This window comes from Haemaphysalis longicornis, unplaced genomic scaffold, assembly GCF_048455015.1.
Source record: "Haemaphysalis longicornis isolate Haplotype H1 unplaced genomic scaffold, Haemaphysalis longicornis Haplotype H1 scaffold_6, whole genome shotgun sequence".
Classification (NCBI taxonomy): Eukaryota; Metazoa; Arthropoda; class Arachnida; order Ixodida; family Ixodidae; genus Haemaphysalis; species Haemaphysalis longicornis.
The window spans coordinates 88,782,388-88,801,360 of record NW_027526407.1 but is presented as its reverse complement, the minus strand read 5'-3'; the positions used below and the strand labels follow the sequence as shown (position 1 = coordinate 88,801,360).

General features: G+C 51.3%; 2 protein-coding genes across 2 annotated transcripts; both read right to left on the bottom strand.

The window, feature by feature from the left end:
* Positions 1 to 2,352: 2,352 nt before the first annotated feature.
* Positions 2,353 to 13,529, bottom strand: LOC144143133 (uncharacterized). The gene is made up of 4 exons (XM_077674939.1): positions 13,388 to 13,529; positions 8,557 to 8,794; positions 6,499 to 6,721; positions 2,353 to 2,376 (listed from the first exon to the last, which is right to left on the bottom strand). The coding sequence occupies exons 1-4, from the start codon at positions 13,527 to 13,529 to the stop codon at positions 2,353 to 2,355; spliced, it is 627 nt and encodes a 208-aa protein (XP_077531065.1).
* A 241-nt stretch (positions 13,530 to 13,770) lies between these two features.
* Positions 13,771 to 15,113, bottom strand: LOC144143132 (uncharacterized). Its single transcript, XM_077674938.1, has 2 exons — positions 13,851 to 15,113; positions 13,771 to 13,800 (listed from the first exon to the last, which is right to left on the bottom strand). The coding sequence occupies exons 1-2, from the start codon at positions 15,111 to 15,113 to the stop codon at positions 13,771 to 13,773; spliced, it is 1,293 nt and encodes a 430-aa protein (XP_077531064.1).
* Between the last annotated feature and the right edge of the window lie 3,860 nt (positions 15,114 to 18,973).

Below are 18,973 nucleotides of genomic sequence, written 5' to 3'. Positions count from 1 at the left end.
ACAGCAGGCTGGCGAGAACTTTATTAGTTATATTGAAGACGTCGTGGACCTATGTAAGCGCGTCGACCCATCTATGGCGGAAGCTGATAAAATCAAACATATTTTAAAAGGCATAGATGACGACGCCTTCCAAATGCTTTTGTCCAAGGACTTGAGCACGGTTGCCGATGTCGTCAAGCTGTGCTTAAGCTTTGATGAGCTGAGGAAGCAACGGGCCCTCACTCGAAAATCTCTTGCACGGGATGGCTCTGGGTTGAGTTTGGCAGCGATTTCCGCCGATTCCGCGCTCCTTACGCAACTTAAAGACTTCGTGCGTGAGGAAGTGGCGCGACAGCTGTCCCTCCTACCCTCCACGACGACGTCGGTGTCCGCGCTAGAGCCTGCCCTCAGAGATGTCATCCGGGGTCAAATTGCTGAAGCACTTCCGCCGCCGCCTCCGCAGTACGTGCCAGTAGCTGCGCCGGTCACTTATGCCGAAGTCGTCACCAGACCATTGCAGCAGCCTGCCGTGACGTTCCAGCCGACATTCCCAGTTCGACCTCGGGTTCCGCCCTCGGTGCTTCCTCAACCTCAGTTCGTGCCGCAACCTCGGAGTGTATGGCGTACACCGGACAATCGCCCTATCTGCTTTGCGTGCAGGATGCCTGGGCACGTTGCACGCTATTGTCGTCGTTGTCCGCCGTCAACCTGGAACTCTGCGCCTGCAGACTTCACTCAGTCGCCTCAAGTCCATGTGGCGCCACGCTCGTCGTTCCCGACCTCCTCTTCGAACCGCGCCACCTTTACCGACCACCGTTCGCCGTCACCACGCCGTCGCTCGCTCTCCCCGATGCGGCGCCGTCCTGGTCCCGGAGATACGGAAAACTAGTCGCCGCAGTTCCTGAGGCACGAACTGCGTCGACGTCGAAAAGTCCAAGGCCTCATCCCCTTCCGTTCCCTACCAATGTCATCGATGTTGTTGTTGAAGGCATTCGCACATTAGCTCTGGTCGACACAGGAGCCGCCATTTCCGTTATTCACGCTGATCTCTGCCGTTCCCTTCGCAAAGTAAAGACGCCTCTGGATGGACTATCACTCCGAACCGCAAGTGCACAACATATCGAGCCAGTGGCTGCATGCACGGCTCGGGTTGTTATTCAGGACGTCGTGCACCACGTTGAGTTTATAGTGCTTCCGGCTTGCTCCCACGAAGTAATATTAGGATGGGACTTTCTTTCCCGCAATAACGCAGTGATTGACTGCCCACGCGCACAAGTGGAACTTTCAGCCTCTTCTGACGCATTGTTTGACGACGACCATCCCATCCACGCTGCTAAACTTGTCGTGGCAGAAGACACTCACATTCCGCCCTGTTCTTCTGTATGTGTGCCTATATGCTGTGTGTCTGTGACCGACGCCACGGCGCTGTTTACACCATCTGACACGTTTCACCGCCGCAACCTTTTTCCACTGCCGTTTGCCGTTCTGGATTTCCACTCCGGGGAAAGCGCCATGTTCATCACGAACACATCGACCGTACCGTGCGCACTCCTAGAAGGCGAAACTCTTGGAAGTCTAGAACATATCGACCCTGGCCTTATTTTCAACGTTGCGGATGGCGTATCACACATTGACATCGACGGACTGGATCCATGTTCGTCAGATCCAAACTCAGCGACTGACGTGTTTCGTACCTCCGTGGATGATGCTCTAGACAGCACCCAACAAGCTCAACTGATGGCTCTACTTCAGCGATTCCGCTCGTCTTTCGATTTGTCGCACAACGCCCTTGGTCGTACGTCCACTGTGGAGCACACCATAGACACTGGAAGCCATGCTCCCCTTCGGCAACGGCCGTATCGCGTCTCCCCAACCGAGCGTCGCACCATCGAGCAACACGTCGATGACATGCTCCAGCGTGGCGTTGTTCGACCCTCAAGCAGTCCCTGGGCATCTCCTGTCGTTCTCGTTCGAAAAAAAGATGGCTCTATTCGATTTTGTGTAGACTATCGCCGCCTCAACAAAATCACGCGCAGGGACGTCTATCCTCTCCCTCGCATAGATGATGCTCTGGACTGCTTGCAGGGGGCAGAATTTTTCTCGTCACTTGATTTAAGGTCCGGGTATTGGCAGGTTCCTATGGCAGACGGTGATCGCCCGAAAACGGCATTTGTCACACCTGATGGGTTGTACGAATTTAATGTCATGCCGTTCGGGCTGTGCAACGCCCCTGCAACATTTGAACGCATGATGGACAATGTTTTGCGCGGCCTCAAGTGGAAGATCTGTCTTTGCTATCTAGACGACATCGTCATCTTTTCCGCCGATTTTCAGACGCACCTTCACCGTTTGGAGCAAGTTTTAACATGTCTTTCACGAGCTGGGCTCCAACGTAACCTGAAAAAGTGTCGTTTTGCCGCCACAAAACTTACTATCTTGGGTCACGTTGTATCCAAGGACGGCGTCCTCCCCGACCCAGCCAAGCTTCGCGCTGTCGCCGAATTCCCGAAGCCAAACAACATAAAATCCCTTCGGAGCTTCATCGGCATCTGCTCGTACTTCCGGCGCTTCATTCGCAACTTTGCTTCCATCATTGAGCCATTGACGAAGCTCCTCGGTGGTGCCCGTGACTTGCCTGCCCGGTCTCCGGCCTGCGACCACGCGTTCCATACTTTGCGCCGTCTCCTTACATCGCCACCCATACTTCGACACTTCGACCCTACAGCGCCCACCGAACTTCATACTGACGCCAGCGGATTTGGCCTTGGGGCTGTGCTTTGCCAACGTAAACAAGGTTTCGACGAATATGTCGTCGCCTATGCCAGCCGCACCCTAACGAAGCCAGAATCCAATTATACAGTTACCGAGAAGGAGTGCTTGGCCATCATCTGGGCGCTTGCTAAATTTCGACCATATCTGTACGGCCGCCCATTTGATGTGGTCACTGACCACCACGCCCTCTGTTGGCTGTCTTCTTTGAAAGATCCGGCCGGTCGTCTGGGGCGATGGGCGCTTCGCCTCCAAGAATATGACATACGAGTGAAATACAGGTCTGGTAAGAAGCATTCGGACGCCGACGCTCTCTCCCGTTCACCCGTACCTGCTAATCTATCGGACTCTCCGGGTGACCTGGCTTCCCTTGCTGTGACTGACATGGCAGCTGAGCAACGGAAGGACCCATGGATTGTTGCCCTTGTCACCTCACTCACCAATCCTTCCCAAGCTGTAACGACACGCGCTCTCCGTAGGCAAGCACCTCACTTTGCAGTACGCGATCAGCAGCTTTATCGACGCAACTACTACTTGGATGGCCGCAAATGGTTGCTAGTGATTCCACGGCATTTGCGGTCCGATGTTTGTGCCTTGTTCCACTCTGATCCCACATGTGGTCATGTCGGCCTACTCAAAACCTGTGAACGTTTGCGTCTTCGTTACTTTTGGCGCGGGATGTACAACTTCGTGCGAAAATACGTTCGATCCTGCCAAGATTGCCAACGCCGAAACTCGCCGGTACCTCATTTCTGTGGTCCTTTACAGCCGCTGCCTTGCCCAGTGAAACCATTTGACCGTGTGGGCATTGATCTGTACGGACCGTTACCCTGCACAACCGCCGGCAACCGCTGGGCTATAGTTGCCATCGACCACTTGACGCGCTATGCTGAGACCGCCGCTCTACCAGCTGCTACCGCACGGGACGTCGCCTCGTTTCTCCTGCGGCGTTTTATACTCCGCCACGGTGCCCCTAAGGAGCTGCTCAGCGACAGGGGCCGCGTCTTTCTGTCTGACGTCGTCGCGGAGCTTCTTAAGGCATGCAGCGTCGTCCATCGAACGAGCACTGCCTACCATCCGCAAACGAATGGCCTCACGGAGCGCTTCAAACGTACCCTCGGGGACATGTTGTCCAAGTACGTTGCGTCTGACCATGGCAACTGGGACCTTGTACTACCTTACGTGACGTACGCCTACAACACCGCCATACAAGCGACGACGGGTTTTTCTCCGTTTTTCCTCCTATATGGGCGGGAGCCATCGTGCATGCTGGACACCATCCTTCCCTACCGCCCTGATGTATCCGAGTGCACGCCGATTTCTGAGGCTGCCAAACACGCCGAAGAATGCCGCCAGCTTGCCCGTTCTTTCACCACTGAAGAGCAGGAGCGACAAAAGTCCATCACGACTGGCGAGCCCGCACCCGACTTCGGTCCCGGTTCTCTCGTGTGGCTCTGGGTACCCACCAGGACTCCTGGCCTGTGCTCGAAATTCCTGTCGAACTACCAGGGGCCGTACCGTGTTGTTGAACGCACTTCCCCGGTGAACTACGTCGTCGAGCCGCTAACACCTTCCCAGGATCTCCGACGCCGTGGACGTGACACAGTGCATGTTGCTCGTCTCAAGCATTATTATGACCCGCTCGTCTCGCCATCACCTTGAGTCGCCAGGATGGCTACCCTCTTTTCCGGGGGGTGGTTGTAGTGAAGAATATTAGCTATGCTCCGCAAAAGCATCGGAGGCGTCATTACCCACAATGGGTCATGTTGACCAGTACGAGCAGCGTCATCATCGGCAAACAGACTGTCGGAAATCCTCATCGCCATCGCCTAGAACGACGGGGTTCACTCGGACTGCTTCGCTCGGCTCGTCTCTGCTTCCCTGGTCCGCGATTCCTGACCTCTCGCCTTCAGAAAGATCTTCGGCAATAAATCACCTTTCAATATATATATATATATATATATATATATATATATATATAGAGAGAGAGAGAGAGAGAGAGAGAGAGAGAGAAATGCCAGCAGTCTACAATGCCAAAGAAGGCATAGGGGAATGGTTAGACTTTTTTTTACCGTTAGTGACGTTACGTTATTATTATTTTTTATTAATTACGTGAGAAAGAAGGAAAGAAAAACACGCGCCCAGAGTGGGGACCGAACCCACGCCTTTCGATTAGATCTCGAATGCCTTACCAATTCGGCTATCTGGGCGACGGTGTTCTCCTTGACTTTCTGGGGTATTTATACTTACTACAACTGTATCTGACGCTTGAGGGTGGTAGCCAGCGCCACTCAGACTACACGGGGAGAAGGGGACCTTCTTTTAAACGTCCGGGGCATGACGCGAACGTCAACAGCCTGTCATAAGCGGGTAACTGGCGGGAAACCCTCTAATGCTACCATGGCATCAAGGCTGCCAGAAGCGAGGCCCTCGCTAAGCTTTCGCACAATAATGGGGTTTGGAAATGAGGGGCTCTTTAGGAAATACAGAAAGAAATGCCAGCAGTCTACAACGCGAAAGGAGGCATAGGGGAATGGTTAGAATATTTTTTATACCGTTAGTGACGTTACATTAAAATTATTCTTTTATTAATTACGTGAGAAAGAAAGAAAGAAAAACACGCGCCCAGAGTGGGGACCGAACCCACGCCTTTCGATTAGATCTCGAATGCCTTACCAATTCGGCTATCTGGGCGACTGTGTTCTCCTTGACTTTCTGGGGTATTTATATTTACTTCAACTGTATCTGACGCTTGAGGGTGGTAGCCAGCGCCACTCAGACTACACGGGGTGAAGGGGACCTTCTTTTCAACCCCCGGGGCGGTTGAACTAAACGGGTGCACTAAAACAGGTTCCAAGTGCTATTTATGACAATAATCAACTAGAATTCGTTAATTAACTTCCGAATTATTCTGGTTAGGGGCTTGGTTGTAATGCGAAAACTGTGCAGGATCACAAGCCCATCCAGTATCAATTATTAGATTTTTGAAATTTTAATTGCATGCAGAGTAACAGCGCTCAGAACCTCAGATCTCCAGATGCGCGCAACGGGCTCCGTGTGGCAGCTGAGCGCCGCAAAGTCACGCCCACGCGTTCACGTCAGTCAGAGCTGTACACATCACACGCTGTACTTTTACTTTAACAATCCCACTATCGGCCTTCACGCACTGGATGAACATGGCTGGAGATCTTTGGGACAGTATTTCCTCACCAGACAAGGATTTAGCAAACCTGATTGAGTACACGTGCTAAAAACGTCCCGGTGATTATACGATCACACTATCGGCCTTTCGGCACTCGATAGGCGTGGCTGCAGACTTTTGGGAGAGGCCTTCGTCCTGCAGTGGACATAACCAGGCTTAATATAAAGATAAAGTACACGAAAGTTCTCGAATGTCCTCAAATTTCTTGTCACCCAGTAGGTGTTGAATGTAAATATTGTCACGTACGAAGTTTAAGAGCACGTTCTGCAGTTTCGGGATATATAAAACTGTCAAAGCATAGCTCAATAAGAACCGGATTATTACTAGCCCGCATATATAAAAATTTTTGAACATCCTTTAAAGGTTTGGGTAGGCAATGTAAAAGCTTGCTGCATCAAAAAATTGTGCTTATAGAACGATTCTACCTGCTTTCTCAACAGTCCCCCCTTTGCGCGAAGTAGCCGACAAGGAACGAATCGGCGCAACCACGCCCCCTCTTGACGTGTTTTTGACTCTGCATATACCGAACACACTGCGTCGAAGCTTACGTCTGGGTGCTCCCTGGCAATGTTGTCTCGCTCGCATGGATCCGTGTCGATGTTGAAGAGGCAGTACCCCCACGAGGCCTGGCACGATGTGCCGTTGTTGTGGCCACACGTCACGTACAGTTCTTCTTGCTGTTGCGTCGGCATGAGGCGGGCCATGGCGCGAATGGTGCGGGCCGCCGCGCACTTGGGGTTGAACGACATGGGGGCATTGAGGAACTGCGAACTTTGAGGCAATTACGTCGCATGGTCAGCGATCTGGAGTCCACACACGGCGAAAGATTATTTAGAGAAGTTTTCTGTTGGGTGAGGTGAGAGAAGCACATGCAGGAATGTTGTTTGTTCCGCTTGATATGTGAGCAATGAGATAAGTGGTGAGGTCGTGGAAGTAGTAAGCGAATATATCTACTTAGGCGAAGTTCTGACCCGGGATCCCAACCATGAGGCAGAGATAATTTGAAGGATAAGAATGGGTTGGAGTGCATTCGGCAGGCATTCTCAGATAATGAATGGCAGCTTACCATTGTCCCTGCAGAAGAAAGGGTATGACAGCTGCATCTTACCGGTACTCACCTACAGGGCAGAAACTTGGAGGCTCACTAAGAGGGTTCAACTTAAATTGAGGACGACTCAGCGCGCAATCGAACGGAAGATGATAGGTGTAACATTAAGGGACAAGAAGAGAGCGGATTGGGAACAAACGCGTGTTAACGACATATTAGTAGAAATTAAGGAGAAGACATAAACGTGAGCAGTGCATGTAATGCGAAGGCAGGATAGCCGCTGGTCATTAAGGGTAACAGAGTGGATCCCTAGAGAAGGCAAGCGTATCAGGGGGCGGCAAGAAGTTAGATGGGCAGATGAGATCAAGAAGTTTGCGTGGATAAATTGGTCGCAGTTACCACAGGACCGGTATAATTGGAGTTTAATGGGAGACGCCTTTGCCCTGCACTGGGGGTAGATAGGCTGATAATGATGATGATTAATGAATTCATCGAATAAGCAAGCCATTGAGTATTCTTTGTAATTCTACTGAGTGTTCACTACTCAATGAGTCCAATTTTCTTCTTGCATGTTGAACGTGTGAAGCACGACTTTGTAAAAACAATGTTATACGTGTTCATCTTATTTGCATTCAGCCTGCTTTCTCCTACTTCGCCACCCTGTAAAACATGCAATTTGAACGGTCTTCAGGGAAACAGTTCTTATGTGAAGGCCTAAACTGACTGGAATTAAAAACCGTTTCGTGACAAGAACTCAACCTTAGCGGAGAGTAAGACTTTCTACTGGGATACGCAAGAATTTACGCTTTAAATTGCGATGGGACAACGCAATAACGTACGGGTGCGAGCTAGTTCGTATTCCGTGGTCTGCCGCAGTTAGGCACAACGAGTTTTACGTGAAGGACGTGACAGGCGAAGGCATGCGATAACTTCCAACCGACTTTTAAAGCGAAAGCTTTCTTAGTAGAACCGATGGCGTCGATTTCCCCGTAGACCGGTTTTTCCGCCGAAGTCTCTGTTAAAATCGCTCGACACACAGCGCATGCGTTACAGCAGGCTTCCATTGAGTCTCAACGGTTACTTGAAAATCTCGAAAAAGGAAAGGTTCTAGATAAGACAATACACTCATCGATACCGAAGGAGGAGCACAATAGGATGCCTTTATCTTGTAAACCCCGTATCGGTATACATTTACATGTTTCGTTGATGCGTTTACTTAGTGCGCGAAAAATCGTCGCATGAGTTCGTTCTTCGGTTGAGATTTGGGTCTTTGAAGGTGTGACGATCGATTGGACGCACTTTTTAGTGAAGGTTGGACGCACTTTTGGCGAAGGGTTTGATGCTCATTTGAGGCAGTTTTGATGCGACGAAGCTTTTCCGCTTCTCTCAACTTTCTTTAGAAAGGGATGGTCAAGTTTGTATGGTTTATCTAGGCGGAGATAAAAATCAGTTGAAGGTAGCGCCTCTCTGTCACGTCCTTCGTGTGAAATTGCCTGCACCTAACTGTCGTGGATGACAAGGTGGCCCGGGAGAAAAATACCGTGGAAGAAGCCGTTACCGTAGTGTGTTCGTGTTGGCAGGCGCCGTGCCAGGCTCTCCGGCGCGGTACCATCCATCGTAGCGCCCTCTGTGCGTCGAGCCTTGTATCAGCTTGTAGCCTTGATAGCGCATTGCGGACACGTTCCAGATGGGGTCGATGTTGAGGAGGATTTCCGTGCGCGGAGACACGCTGTCCGCGATAAGTGTGCTCCACATGTTCACGCCATCGACGTTGCCAAGGTCCTGCGGATCTCCACCTGCGTTGTCCCGGCGAATTTCAAACGTTTTTGAAGCTAACCTTTCTACGTCGCACTGATGTAGTGCATTGTTACGCCCACAATAACGTGCAGAAAAGCCAACTTACAAAAGTGCCTCAACAAAAAACAAATGGCTGCGGCTTAGCTCAGCCGACAATCGATATGCAACGCGAAAGTTTGGCTTAACTTGGTTATGTCTTGGTTTCACTTGGTTAACCTTGGATTGAGCTGTAGTCAAACCCGGTCATTGGCGGCGAGCGCGACCACGGGCGGCGCTGCGACGCGCGCCTCCGTGACGTCGGCTTAACAGACTCGCGCATTTGTCGTCTGCTTCACTCGGGCTCGCTCTCCCTGCTGTTTCTTTGCGCTCGGTTGACGTCTCATGCTTGTTCACCCCAGATTTTGCGCGTGCGTAACTTTTTATCATAATAAAACACTTTAAATCGCATACTCCAGCTGAAGGCGCAATTTAAAGTCAGTTTTTGATACTGCCCCGGAAGAAACATTGCCAGCGCCGTCCCAGTTTTTGCGAAGCCGGCCCTGTGCGGAGCGCGAACAGCCGGAGTAAGCGTCAGCTTCACTGGTAAGAAATCTTTAGAACAAAGGGAGCCGCGACCTGCTAATAACCGACAACAGCGAAAGAGAGAGAGAGAGAGAGAGAGAGAGAAATAACTTTATTGGGAGAGGCTGGTGATCCTAGGCGTCGGCCAAGAGCCCTTGGGCTCTAGCAGCGTCTTCGGCCAGCTGGACGGCCCAGACTTGATCCGCTGGGTCGTGGCTGAGCAACACGGTCTCCCATTGCTCCGCCCGAGTGATTCTGCGCGCGGGTATAGCCGCCTGCGGGCAGGCCCATAGCATATGTGCTAGATCTGCCCTTTCTTTACATTTATGGCATTTATCCGAATGTTGCCCTGGATAGCAGTAGCTATACATAACCGGGTTTGGATATGAGTTTGTTTGCAGTAGCCGCCATACGACGGATTGCCTCTTGTTGAGTGACGGGTGAGCGGGGCGGAAACGGGCCCGTTCCAGACGATAGTGATTTTTTATGTCCCTGTAGGACACGAGCCGATCCCTGCCCGACCATCGGAGCGAATGGGCGAATGGGGTGTTAGGGTCGATGTCAGCTCGGTCGGTGAATCCTCGAGCAGCATCGTGCGCGCACTCGTTCCCGGCCAGGCCGGAGTGGGCAGGGGCCCATATCAGGTAGATTTTGCCGGTCCGCGCATCGCGACGGAAGCCAGATGTGAGAATTGCAGACGCTTCTGGGGAGATCCGCCCTCTCGAAAAATTTATAATGGCAGATTTAGAATCACTGATGACATATTTGATATTTGCGGAGGCCGTCATTGCCAGTGCTATGGCCGCCTCTTCTCCCACTTCCGGTTCCTTCGTGCGAATCGAGCCGGAAGCTATGGAATTTCCCTGCCGATCGACTACCACTAATGCCATGGCGTCGCGGCCTTCGTAATCGGCTGCGTCCACGTAAGCCACGTTCTCTGATTTTTCGTACTGTTTGTGGAGGGCTTTGGCCCGCGCGTGTCTTCGTTCCAGATTGTGCACGGGATCCATGTTTTTTGGAATGGGTGGTATGGATATGCCTTCTCTTATGGCTGGTTGAAGTGGGACCTTGGTTGGGGCAGTACTCGGGTAAGTGATGCCAGTAGAGTCGAGGATGTGCCGTCCAGTCGCGCTGTACGTAAGTCGTTCTCGTTGCGCTAAGCGTTGAGCTTCGATGAGTTCGCTTAGCGTATTGTGTAGCCCAAGTGCCTCGAAGCGTTCGGTCGATGCGGTAAGCGGTATCCCGATAGCTTGCTTGTAAGCTCGCCTAATGAGAGCGTCGATTTTGTGTTCTTCGTCCTTTTTAAGGTCTAAGAACGGAGTGACATACGTTATCCTGCTTACAACAAAAGTTTCAACTAATCGTACTAGATTGAGTTCCTTCATGCCGTGATGGCGGTTTGCAATGCGGGAGATGAGTCGGGTGATTTGAGAGACCTTCTTTTTGAGAGAGAGGATGGTTTCGGAATTGTGTCCGTTCGCCTGTATGCGAAGGCCAAGAACCCGTATGCTTGTGACTGTGGGGATGCGTTGGGTTCCACCACCAGCGAAGAGATGGACTTCCGGAGGGGTCTTATCTGTGCGTCGCCCTCGACTGGTTGGTCGATATAGTAAAAGCTCCGATTTTTGCGGAGAGCAGCTGAGACCGCGAGGACCGACGTAATCTTCGACTGCTTCGATTGCCTCTTGTAGCGTGTCCTGAATGTGGCCGTCGCTGCCTCCGGAGACCCAGAGCGTAACATCGTCTGCGTAAAGGCTATGTTGAAGGCTGTAAATTCGGTTTAAAATTTCAGGAAGACCAATCATGGCGACGTTGAAGAGAAAAGGGGACAGGACAGAGCCTTGGGGCGTCCCCCTGTTCCCTAGCTTTATCGCATCGGATTCCATTCTCCCTACAGCGAGGGTAGCTGTGCGGTCTGAAAGAAAGTTGCTGATGTACTCGTAGACTCTTGTCCCGACACCGAGTTTGCTCAGGTTCGTGAGGATAGCCGAGTGTTTGACGTTGTCAAAGGCCTTTGTGAGGTCAAGACCCAAAATTGCTCTAGTGTCAAGTGGTGAGCAGCGCGCCCCGTCTATGACGTCGTATTTTAGGCGAAGCATCACGTCTTGCGCAGAGAGTTTTGGTCGAAAGCCGATCATCGTGTGCGGAAAAAGACCGTTGTCCTCCATGTAGCTGTTGAGCCTGTTGAGTATGACGTGCTCCATTAATTTCCCTACACAAGATGTGAGCGAAATCGGTCTGAGGTTTTCGAGCTGAAGTTTCTTGCCTGGTTTGGGAATCATAATCACCTTTGCCGTTTTCCACATGTCGGGTATTTGGCCCCGCTCCCAGCACACGTTCATATAGCGGGTGAGGGCTTCAATTGATTCATCGTCCAGATTTCGGAGCATTTTATTTGTGATGCCATCTGGACCTGGCGACGACCGGGTTCGCAGGGTTACGATGGCCCCTCGTACTTCGCTGACAGTGATGGGTCGATCAAGGAGGTCATTTTCCTGTCCCGTGTAGCGAGGGAGGACCTCACGTGCGGAGTCTCCGAAGTATCTATCCTTAATTGTCTTGATCAGCTCGGTGTCGGAACCCTTAAAGTTGTGTAGAAGTATGTTGAGGTTGTTTTTCTGCGTGGTTTTACTATTGTCAGGGTCGATGAGACAGCGTAGAATATTCCAGGTCTTTGAGAGTCCAATTTCATATTCCATTCGATCACACGTGCTGTGCCAATTTTGACGTGTTAGTTGACTTGTGTAATCTTCAATGTCGCGATTGAGAGTAGCGAGGCGCCGCCTCAGGTTGCGATTTAGCTTTTGTTTCCGAAGTCTCTGGTGCAAACTGCGCTGGGCCTCCCACATGTGAAGGAGCTTCGCATCGGCTTGATAAAGACCTGCATCTGCCGGTATTTCTTTAGTAGCCTGTTTGGCATCCCTGCAGAGTTGTTCTGTCCATTCCCGAATGTCAGATATCTCCTCGATGGCAGGGCTGCCCGCAACGTCAGATGAGGTACGTTCGGCGACCCGTATTTTGCGGAAGGCGTCCCAATCAATAAGGTGGAGTTTCTTACCGTACGGGTATTTAGTGACCCTAGATTCGACCCCAATCACGACGATGTAGTGGTCACTGCCGAGGTTTTCTTGACTATTGAACCAAGTGGCATCTTTGCGCGTGTTCTTCGTGAAGGCGAGGTCGGGAGTAGTATCGCCACTCACGCTGTTTTCTATGCGGGTGGGCCGTGTGGGGTCAGTGATTGAGGTGAGACCCTCTCTATGCGCATCGAGCCAGAGGTTTTGCCCCTTAATCGTGTCCCGTTTATATCTCCACTCTGTGTGGTGAGCGTTGAAATCTCCGACGACTATTAGGGTGTTTCCCCTGGCCAGTTCGAGGGTTTTACGAAAAAGTTGACCGAATTTGTGGGCGTTTCGAGGAGAGCTGTATATATTAAGTATAAATATGGTCTGTGTTCTGTGTTTGCTGTCTGGAATTAATTCAACAAGGATGTGAGCCGCAGACGACGCACCCACCCCGGCATCGTGACGGATCGCCGGAATGTTTCGCCTCACGAGAGTGGCTACCGTGGGTTTTTGCTTCGAGTTAACACCAGCGGCGTCTTCTTCTACGTCTGCGAAAGATTTGTAATTGCTAAGCTTTGCAAAAACACCGGTCTCTTGAAGACAAACGACGTCAGGCATTTCGCTTGAATCCTTGGTCCTAATAAATTGTTCAAGGTGAGCGCGTTTTCTCCTAAATCCTCGACAGTTCCATTGCCATACGACAAGCGTACTTGGCTGTCGGGTTTTCTTCTGTGAGCGATTAGACATGGTCGTGAGGATTTTTGGAGCTTTCCGCTGAGGTTGGACGGGAGTAGGGTTTTGTTGATTTCATGGGGCCCGTTCCTCCATCCCTGCCCATCCACGTGGTGGTGCTTTCTAGGGCTGTAACCCTAGCTCTAAGTGGAGAAATTTGGGAGCCGATATTTTCGGCCAATTCCGCCAGCATGGCCTTGAATTTTGTGCTGAGATTCTCGGTTATGGCCTTACTGAGGTCTTCTCCAAATTGGCCGAGCATGTCCTCATCGACGTATGTTTTAGAGTCCGAGTGTGCGGGCTGGCTAGAACTAGTGGGGGTCGATTTTTTGGCCTTGCGTTTCGGCTGTGGAGAGCCCGTTGGTGAGTCGTCCATCGCGTCTGCAGAGCTGTGTTCTGAAATAATTTCAGGCGACTGCTTAGCTGGCGTAATGACCTGGTTGAGTTGTCCTGACTTAGTACCCGCCTGGCCTAGGTTGCGTGGGGAATAGGATGCCGTTGATTCCGCACTGGTTCCCTTGAGTAGAGCTATTTCCGCCTTGAGGGCTGTATTTTCCGACATGACGAGCTCTAACATCTGCTTAATTTTGGTAATCTCGGACTGTTGATCTGAATGTTCAGAACCAGGAATGCCTGTGGTAGGGGCGCTGCGCTTTTGGGAGGCTTTGCCGTGAGAGACCGTGTTTGCCCAGCTCACCTTGTTTGCTTGGTTGCCTCCGCTCGGCTGTCTTCCGTTTCGAGACAGGGATCTCGACTTGCGTCTGTGATTCTGGCAGCCAGCGATACTGGGGCTCCGGTGTCGCAGGTGTTGACTGCTTGCCGAGTTGTCCCTGGTGCCTGGCCCGCGACTCACGTCCCGTCTGCTAGGTCGTTCATGCTGCGGAAGCCGTGGAAAGGACCCCGATCTACCACGCTGGCCGGTTGTCGCTTCGCTCGGCCCGTCCTTATGGAGTATGGACGACGTCGAAGTTCCGTTGCGCCCGCCGTTTTGTTGTCGTCGACGGTTGTTATTTTGTTGCTGTTGCTTTTCCCACTTGCGCTTCTTGAGAATGTAGGGAGTCTGGAATCGCAGTCGGCACTTCTTGTCGCCGGTTGGATGATCCCGTCCGCAGAGAGTACACTTGGGTTCGCATTGATGTTCCTCAAGCGGTGAGTCGGTGCCGCAGATCTTGCAGATCTTTTTGTCGGGTGCTGGGCAGACGTCCGCGCGATGACCGAGCCTGCCGCACCCGTCACACAGTTCGTGTCGCTTCTTGTGGATGAAGCAGCGATATTCGGCGCCGCGGTAGTATATATAATGCGGCACCGTTGTGCCTTCAAAGATGATAATGGCAGAATTAGTACGGCCCATTCTCCGGGCCTGCAGAATCGTTGGATTCTTCTTGTAGACAAGACTTCTTGTGATGTCGTCAGCACTGTCGTACTCTGGTATATTGTGTATGATCCCCTTGACGGTGTCTTCGGGAGGCGCCGCGTAAGCGGTGACTTTGTAGGAATTTTCTCCGAAGTGGAGCTCCTTGACAGCGGTGTATTTACTTGCACGCTCCATGCTGGGGGTGCTGGCCACGATGATGTTTTTTGCGGGGTTGATCCTGAGGAGATCTTCCGCCGCCTCGTTGCAGCTGAGGCCGGTCGCACGGAGCACGCCATCGCGCAAACAGGCCTGGCTAACTTTCGTGATGTCGAGCCCCTCACGCGGGCGCAGCACGACTTTGATGTCTTCTTTCGGCAAGGCCGGCTGACGCGGAAGGCGTGGTTGCCGGCTTGCTGCTTTCTTGGCACGTGAGTTTCGGCTGGTTGGCGTGTAGCCAGCGCCTTTTTGCCCGGGGGAGTGTGCCGGGGTTATGCCGAGCTGCGCGAGAGCACGAGCTCCACGTCGGCGATGGCTCGTGAGCCACCCGGCTTCCTCGGTGATTTCATCAGGCGAGATGGACTCACCGTCCACTTCGATTCTCTCCATAGCGCTTCTCCGGCTCTCGGGGGTTGAGGTGCCGGTAGACCGGGTGGGTGCCGAGTGGGGGCGAGGCGGCTGGGCTCAGGCCGCCGTCGCCGCTCCTCCCCGGTGCACCGTGGTTCGAAAGTAGGGTTAGCAGGGTGGCCCCGCTTCGCTGAACAAACCGGCTGATATGAGCTAGGCGGTGGTCCAGTAATCCAAGGAAACGATGTCCGTCGGCAGCTAGGGCCTTTGGACGCCCGATACGGTGGTTATTTGCAGGATAATCGTTTAATTTACGCCACAGAAAGTGTGAAAAGGCACAGCCCATACGGAGCTCACCCGTTCAGCGTAGCCCCCTGGTGGCCGCCAGAGAGAGAGAAAAACACTTTATTGGTGAGACACCGGGTTCAGGTTGGGGCGGTGGCCTCAGCCCAGATGACCGAAGCGAAAATGCAGGACCAAAACACATACCAGGCCTTTGGGGCTGTCGGATTTGGCAGAAGGCATTACGATTCCCGGTAGTCATATGAAAGAAAAAAAAAACAGTTTTTGCAACCTCGCCGAAGGATCGAAAGTATTATATCTCATCACTTTACGTTACAATAGCATGAAAGTATGTCGACATGCACTATGGGCCGCAAACCCTTTAGGTTGAGTTACAAATAACCCACTGTGTGTTGGTTTCATACTAGGCTTCTAACCAGTATGGAGGTTTATTGAGCAAAACGAGTAACGTTTACGGTAAAGATACAGTAAAGATACGGTTAAAATAACACTATGTTTGTTCAGTCTTGGAGGTAAATTCGGCACATTTCTCACAGCCTTATGTCCCCAATATTCAGGTATGCGTCATAGGAAAACTGCGCTCAAGAGGAGGAGGACACAAGAAGGGAAACTTAATTTAAAAGTAATATCAAACTTATTAGTGTGCCGGGGCCTCAGTACAGGACAAGAAAGTAAGAGTAATTTTCTTCGATTCATAGAACGCCATCCCGAGTAGACTATAGGATTTGTTTCTTACACCTGGAAGGGGTGGCAAGCCATAAAGAGATTTTTGGAAATATTAATCGGTTTCGATTCTTGCAATATATGCGCGTATACTATTTTTGCGTTGGTTAGCTAGTATATCACACCTTTAACACCGTAATTATGTCATAATTGTTTGGGTTGAGAGTCAGCGCGTTATGATAACGATGGCTACGGTAGAAATTCGGAGCACAAAAGCCGCCTTCGAGTGCTCTGGACAACGTACGTTGTCATCATCGCGATCGCGGTGGCGTAGCACAAACCTTCTCCTTCTATTTGCATGTGAATAAACAACGCACGCAGAGAATATGCATCTTCTTGCACGCAGCCATAACGAAAGCGAATTTGTGAAGAAGGGAATGTATGCCATACAGCCTGAAGAAAATATCCACACTACCTTTGTGAGCCTCCCCATCATCCCAAAACCTACTAATAAACGTTTGTGACGGTGCGGAAAAATTAATGCGTCGGGCATAGTAAAAAAAAAAACAAAAAAAACATCAACCAGATACAATTCAACAACGAAAAAAATAGATAGCCGCTTAAATTTCCTGCAATGCAATGCGCGTGTAGGGGCCCTCTGCTTGGCTCGTAGCAATAAACCGTTCAGTCTTCATAAGAGCATCCCAAAAATACTGCATGGACGTTTACGCATTTTGAATACTTATCGAGGAGCTCTGAGCGCTGAACCTCGCGAATAAGCTACGATGAGTTACACACGATCCTCTGACCATTGCTCTGAAGAAATTTATTCTCTCTCTCCTCATGTGTTGCAAACTTGTGGGGGATACAGCTTGAAATTATTCATGTGTCAGAGGCTGGTAAAAATACCTTAATTACTAGAAATACGCATTTTCGTGCACTACAGCATCAAAGCGGGCGATTTGTAGCACAGGCGCTGCTGCCCCTGACAAGCGCAATGTAGCAGACGACCGCGGAGCGAGTCCCTAAGCTGACGTCAGAGCCAGGGGGGCGCCACTCAAACAACTCACCGCCAATAGCGAACTGCAATATGCGCCACGATTAGTTCGATATATCCAATATTTCGATATAGCTGAACCCACCTATAACGAGTTCATTGTTACGAGTGGGCAATACGCGGGAATCCCCTTGCCATCCCCGCATGCAGAAACGAACAAAATAACGTATGTCAATACCATACTCAAAGCAATCGATACATTGCAAATAACAAAGCTACTTTCCACCTGAACGCCGTAACTGCCTACTTCCAAAAAAGCGGTCATTTTTGTTTTCCTTTTCATTCTGGCAGCGTCAACTAGCACAGCATTTTTTACACGAGGCATCGTTTTCACCTGTTCGAATCCGTGTCCTTCAATATCGAAGACGTATTGGCGGAGGACATCGACTGCCGAAAGCACTTCATTAAGCGTCGGACGGCTTTCACTCGCGACATCCTCTGCCTCCTCGGTGCTTTTCATCAGCATTACGACAGTGCTGCTGACGGTGCCCGCGTCCGAGGGGCTTACAGTGACGGCACCGTAGTCGTCGACACTTAGGAAATCTTCGAAGGACACTCCTTTCGGCACAGCATCGGGACGGTTGGCGAGCTTCCGTCTTGGTCCGGACTCACTGTTCGGACTCACTGGTTCCGTCGTACGTTCCGCGCGTCGGAAACAGTTACCAAAAGTGTCGGGCGTCATGTCAATCCATATGAGGCACGATGTCTCCGCCATTGCCTTAGCTCAGTGGTGCGGGCCAATCATCTCAATCGCCGCTCCGAGACATTGCATCTTGGCGGTCATTCTAGGCACGCCGAGATCGATATATTAGATGGGAAGTTCGCTATAAGAAGTGTGCTTTCCATGTATTTCCGTAACTGATTTATTTTTGTTCGATATATAGCATAGTTCGCTCTATCCGGGTTCGTTATAGTCGGGTTTGACTGTATATACCATCGCCCGAAGCCTACCTTTCTCTGGGGTTGTGGCCCGCTTCCGGCGTTCTCGAGCCGAACGGCTCACTAGGTGATATCCGCAGGGTGGTCCGGCTCCGCTTGCCGACGGCGTCTCAAAGCCTCTAGCTTCCGCGCAACGCTCAGAGAGGACGACCCCACCTCGCTCTTTATTAACCACCAAGCTCGCATGCACGCGGCGAGTCACGTGAGCAGGCGCGAACCAGGTGTGGAGAACGCATGCGCCAAGCATGCGGCGGGGAACTCGGCCATTTTTTTCTTTATTGGGCGAACCCGACCGTCTCTGGAGCCCGGACGGCGGAGGCCGCCAGGCAAGTCACGTAATGCGTTGCCAAAGATACGGTGCAGCTGCGGCCAATGAAGGTCAAATATACGGTGACGGCGAAACCTCTAGACAAGATTAGTAAAGCTTTGCTTTAAAAAGACGCTTCGCGCAGTCGGAAACGCACTGTTGGGACTGGCCTTCCCAGAACACTTGTGGCCTGGATGTTCAACGAGACGAAAGATCCAACGAGTCTAAAGGTCCAATTCGTCACGTGATCGGCGAGCCTGAATGTCCAACGAGACGAAAGGTCCAATCGAGCCTGAATGTCCAGTGCCAAAGAAAATAGACCACAAGATGCTACCTCCGTGTGAAGTTTGATCGCGAACGGAGCAGCGATACGCTCAGGGATTTTTTTTAATGTGTTGCATTTATCGATGTAACACCCTGTATGTCCTGGTGCTGAGTCTATGCTGTTGAGGGCATCCCCAAATTTGTAGTGTTGCGGACACATGAGGAAAGGGAATCGATGAAAAGAAGACGGTTTTTGAAAAGTTTCCAGATTTGAAAAGTGAATACTATGATCATTCCAAGGCTTGAAGCTGGTATTTGGGCTTGTTCTTGTGACAGCGTGAGGCACAATAACGTCGTTTTTATAAGTGG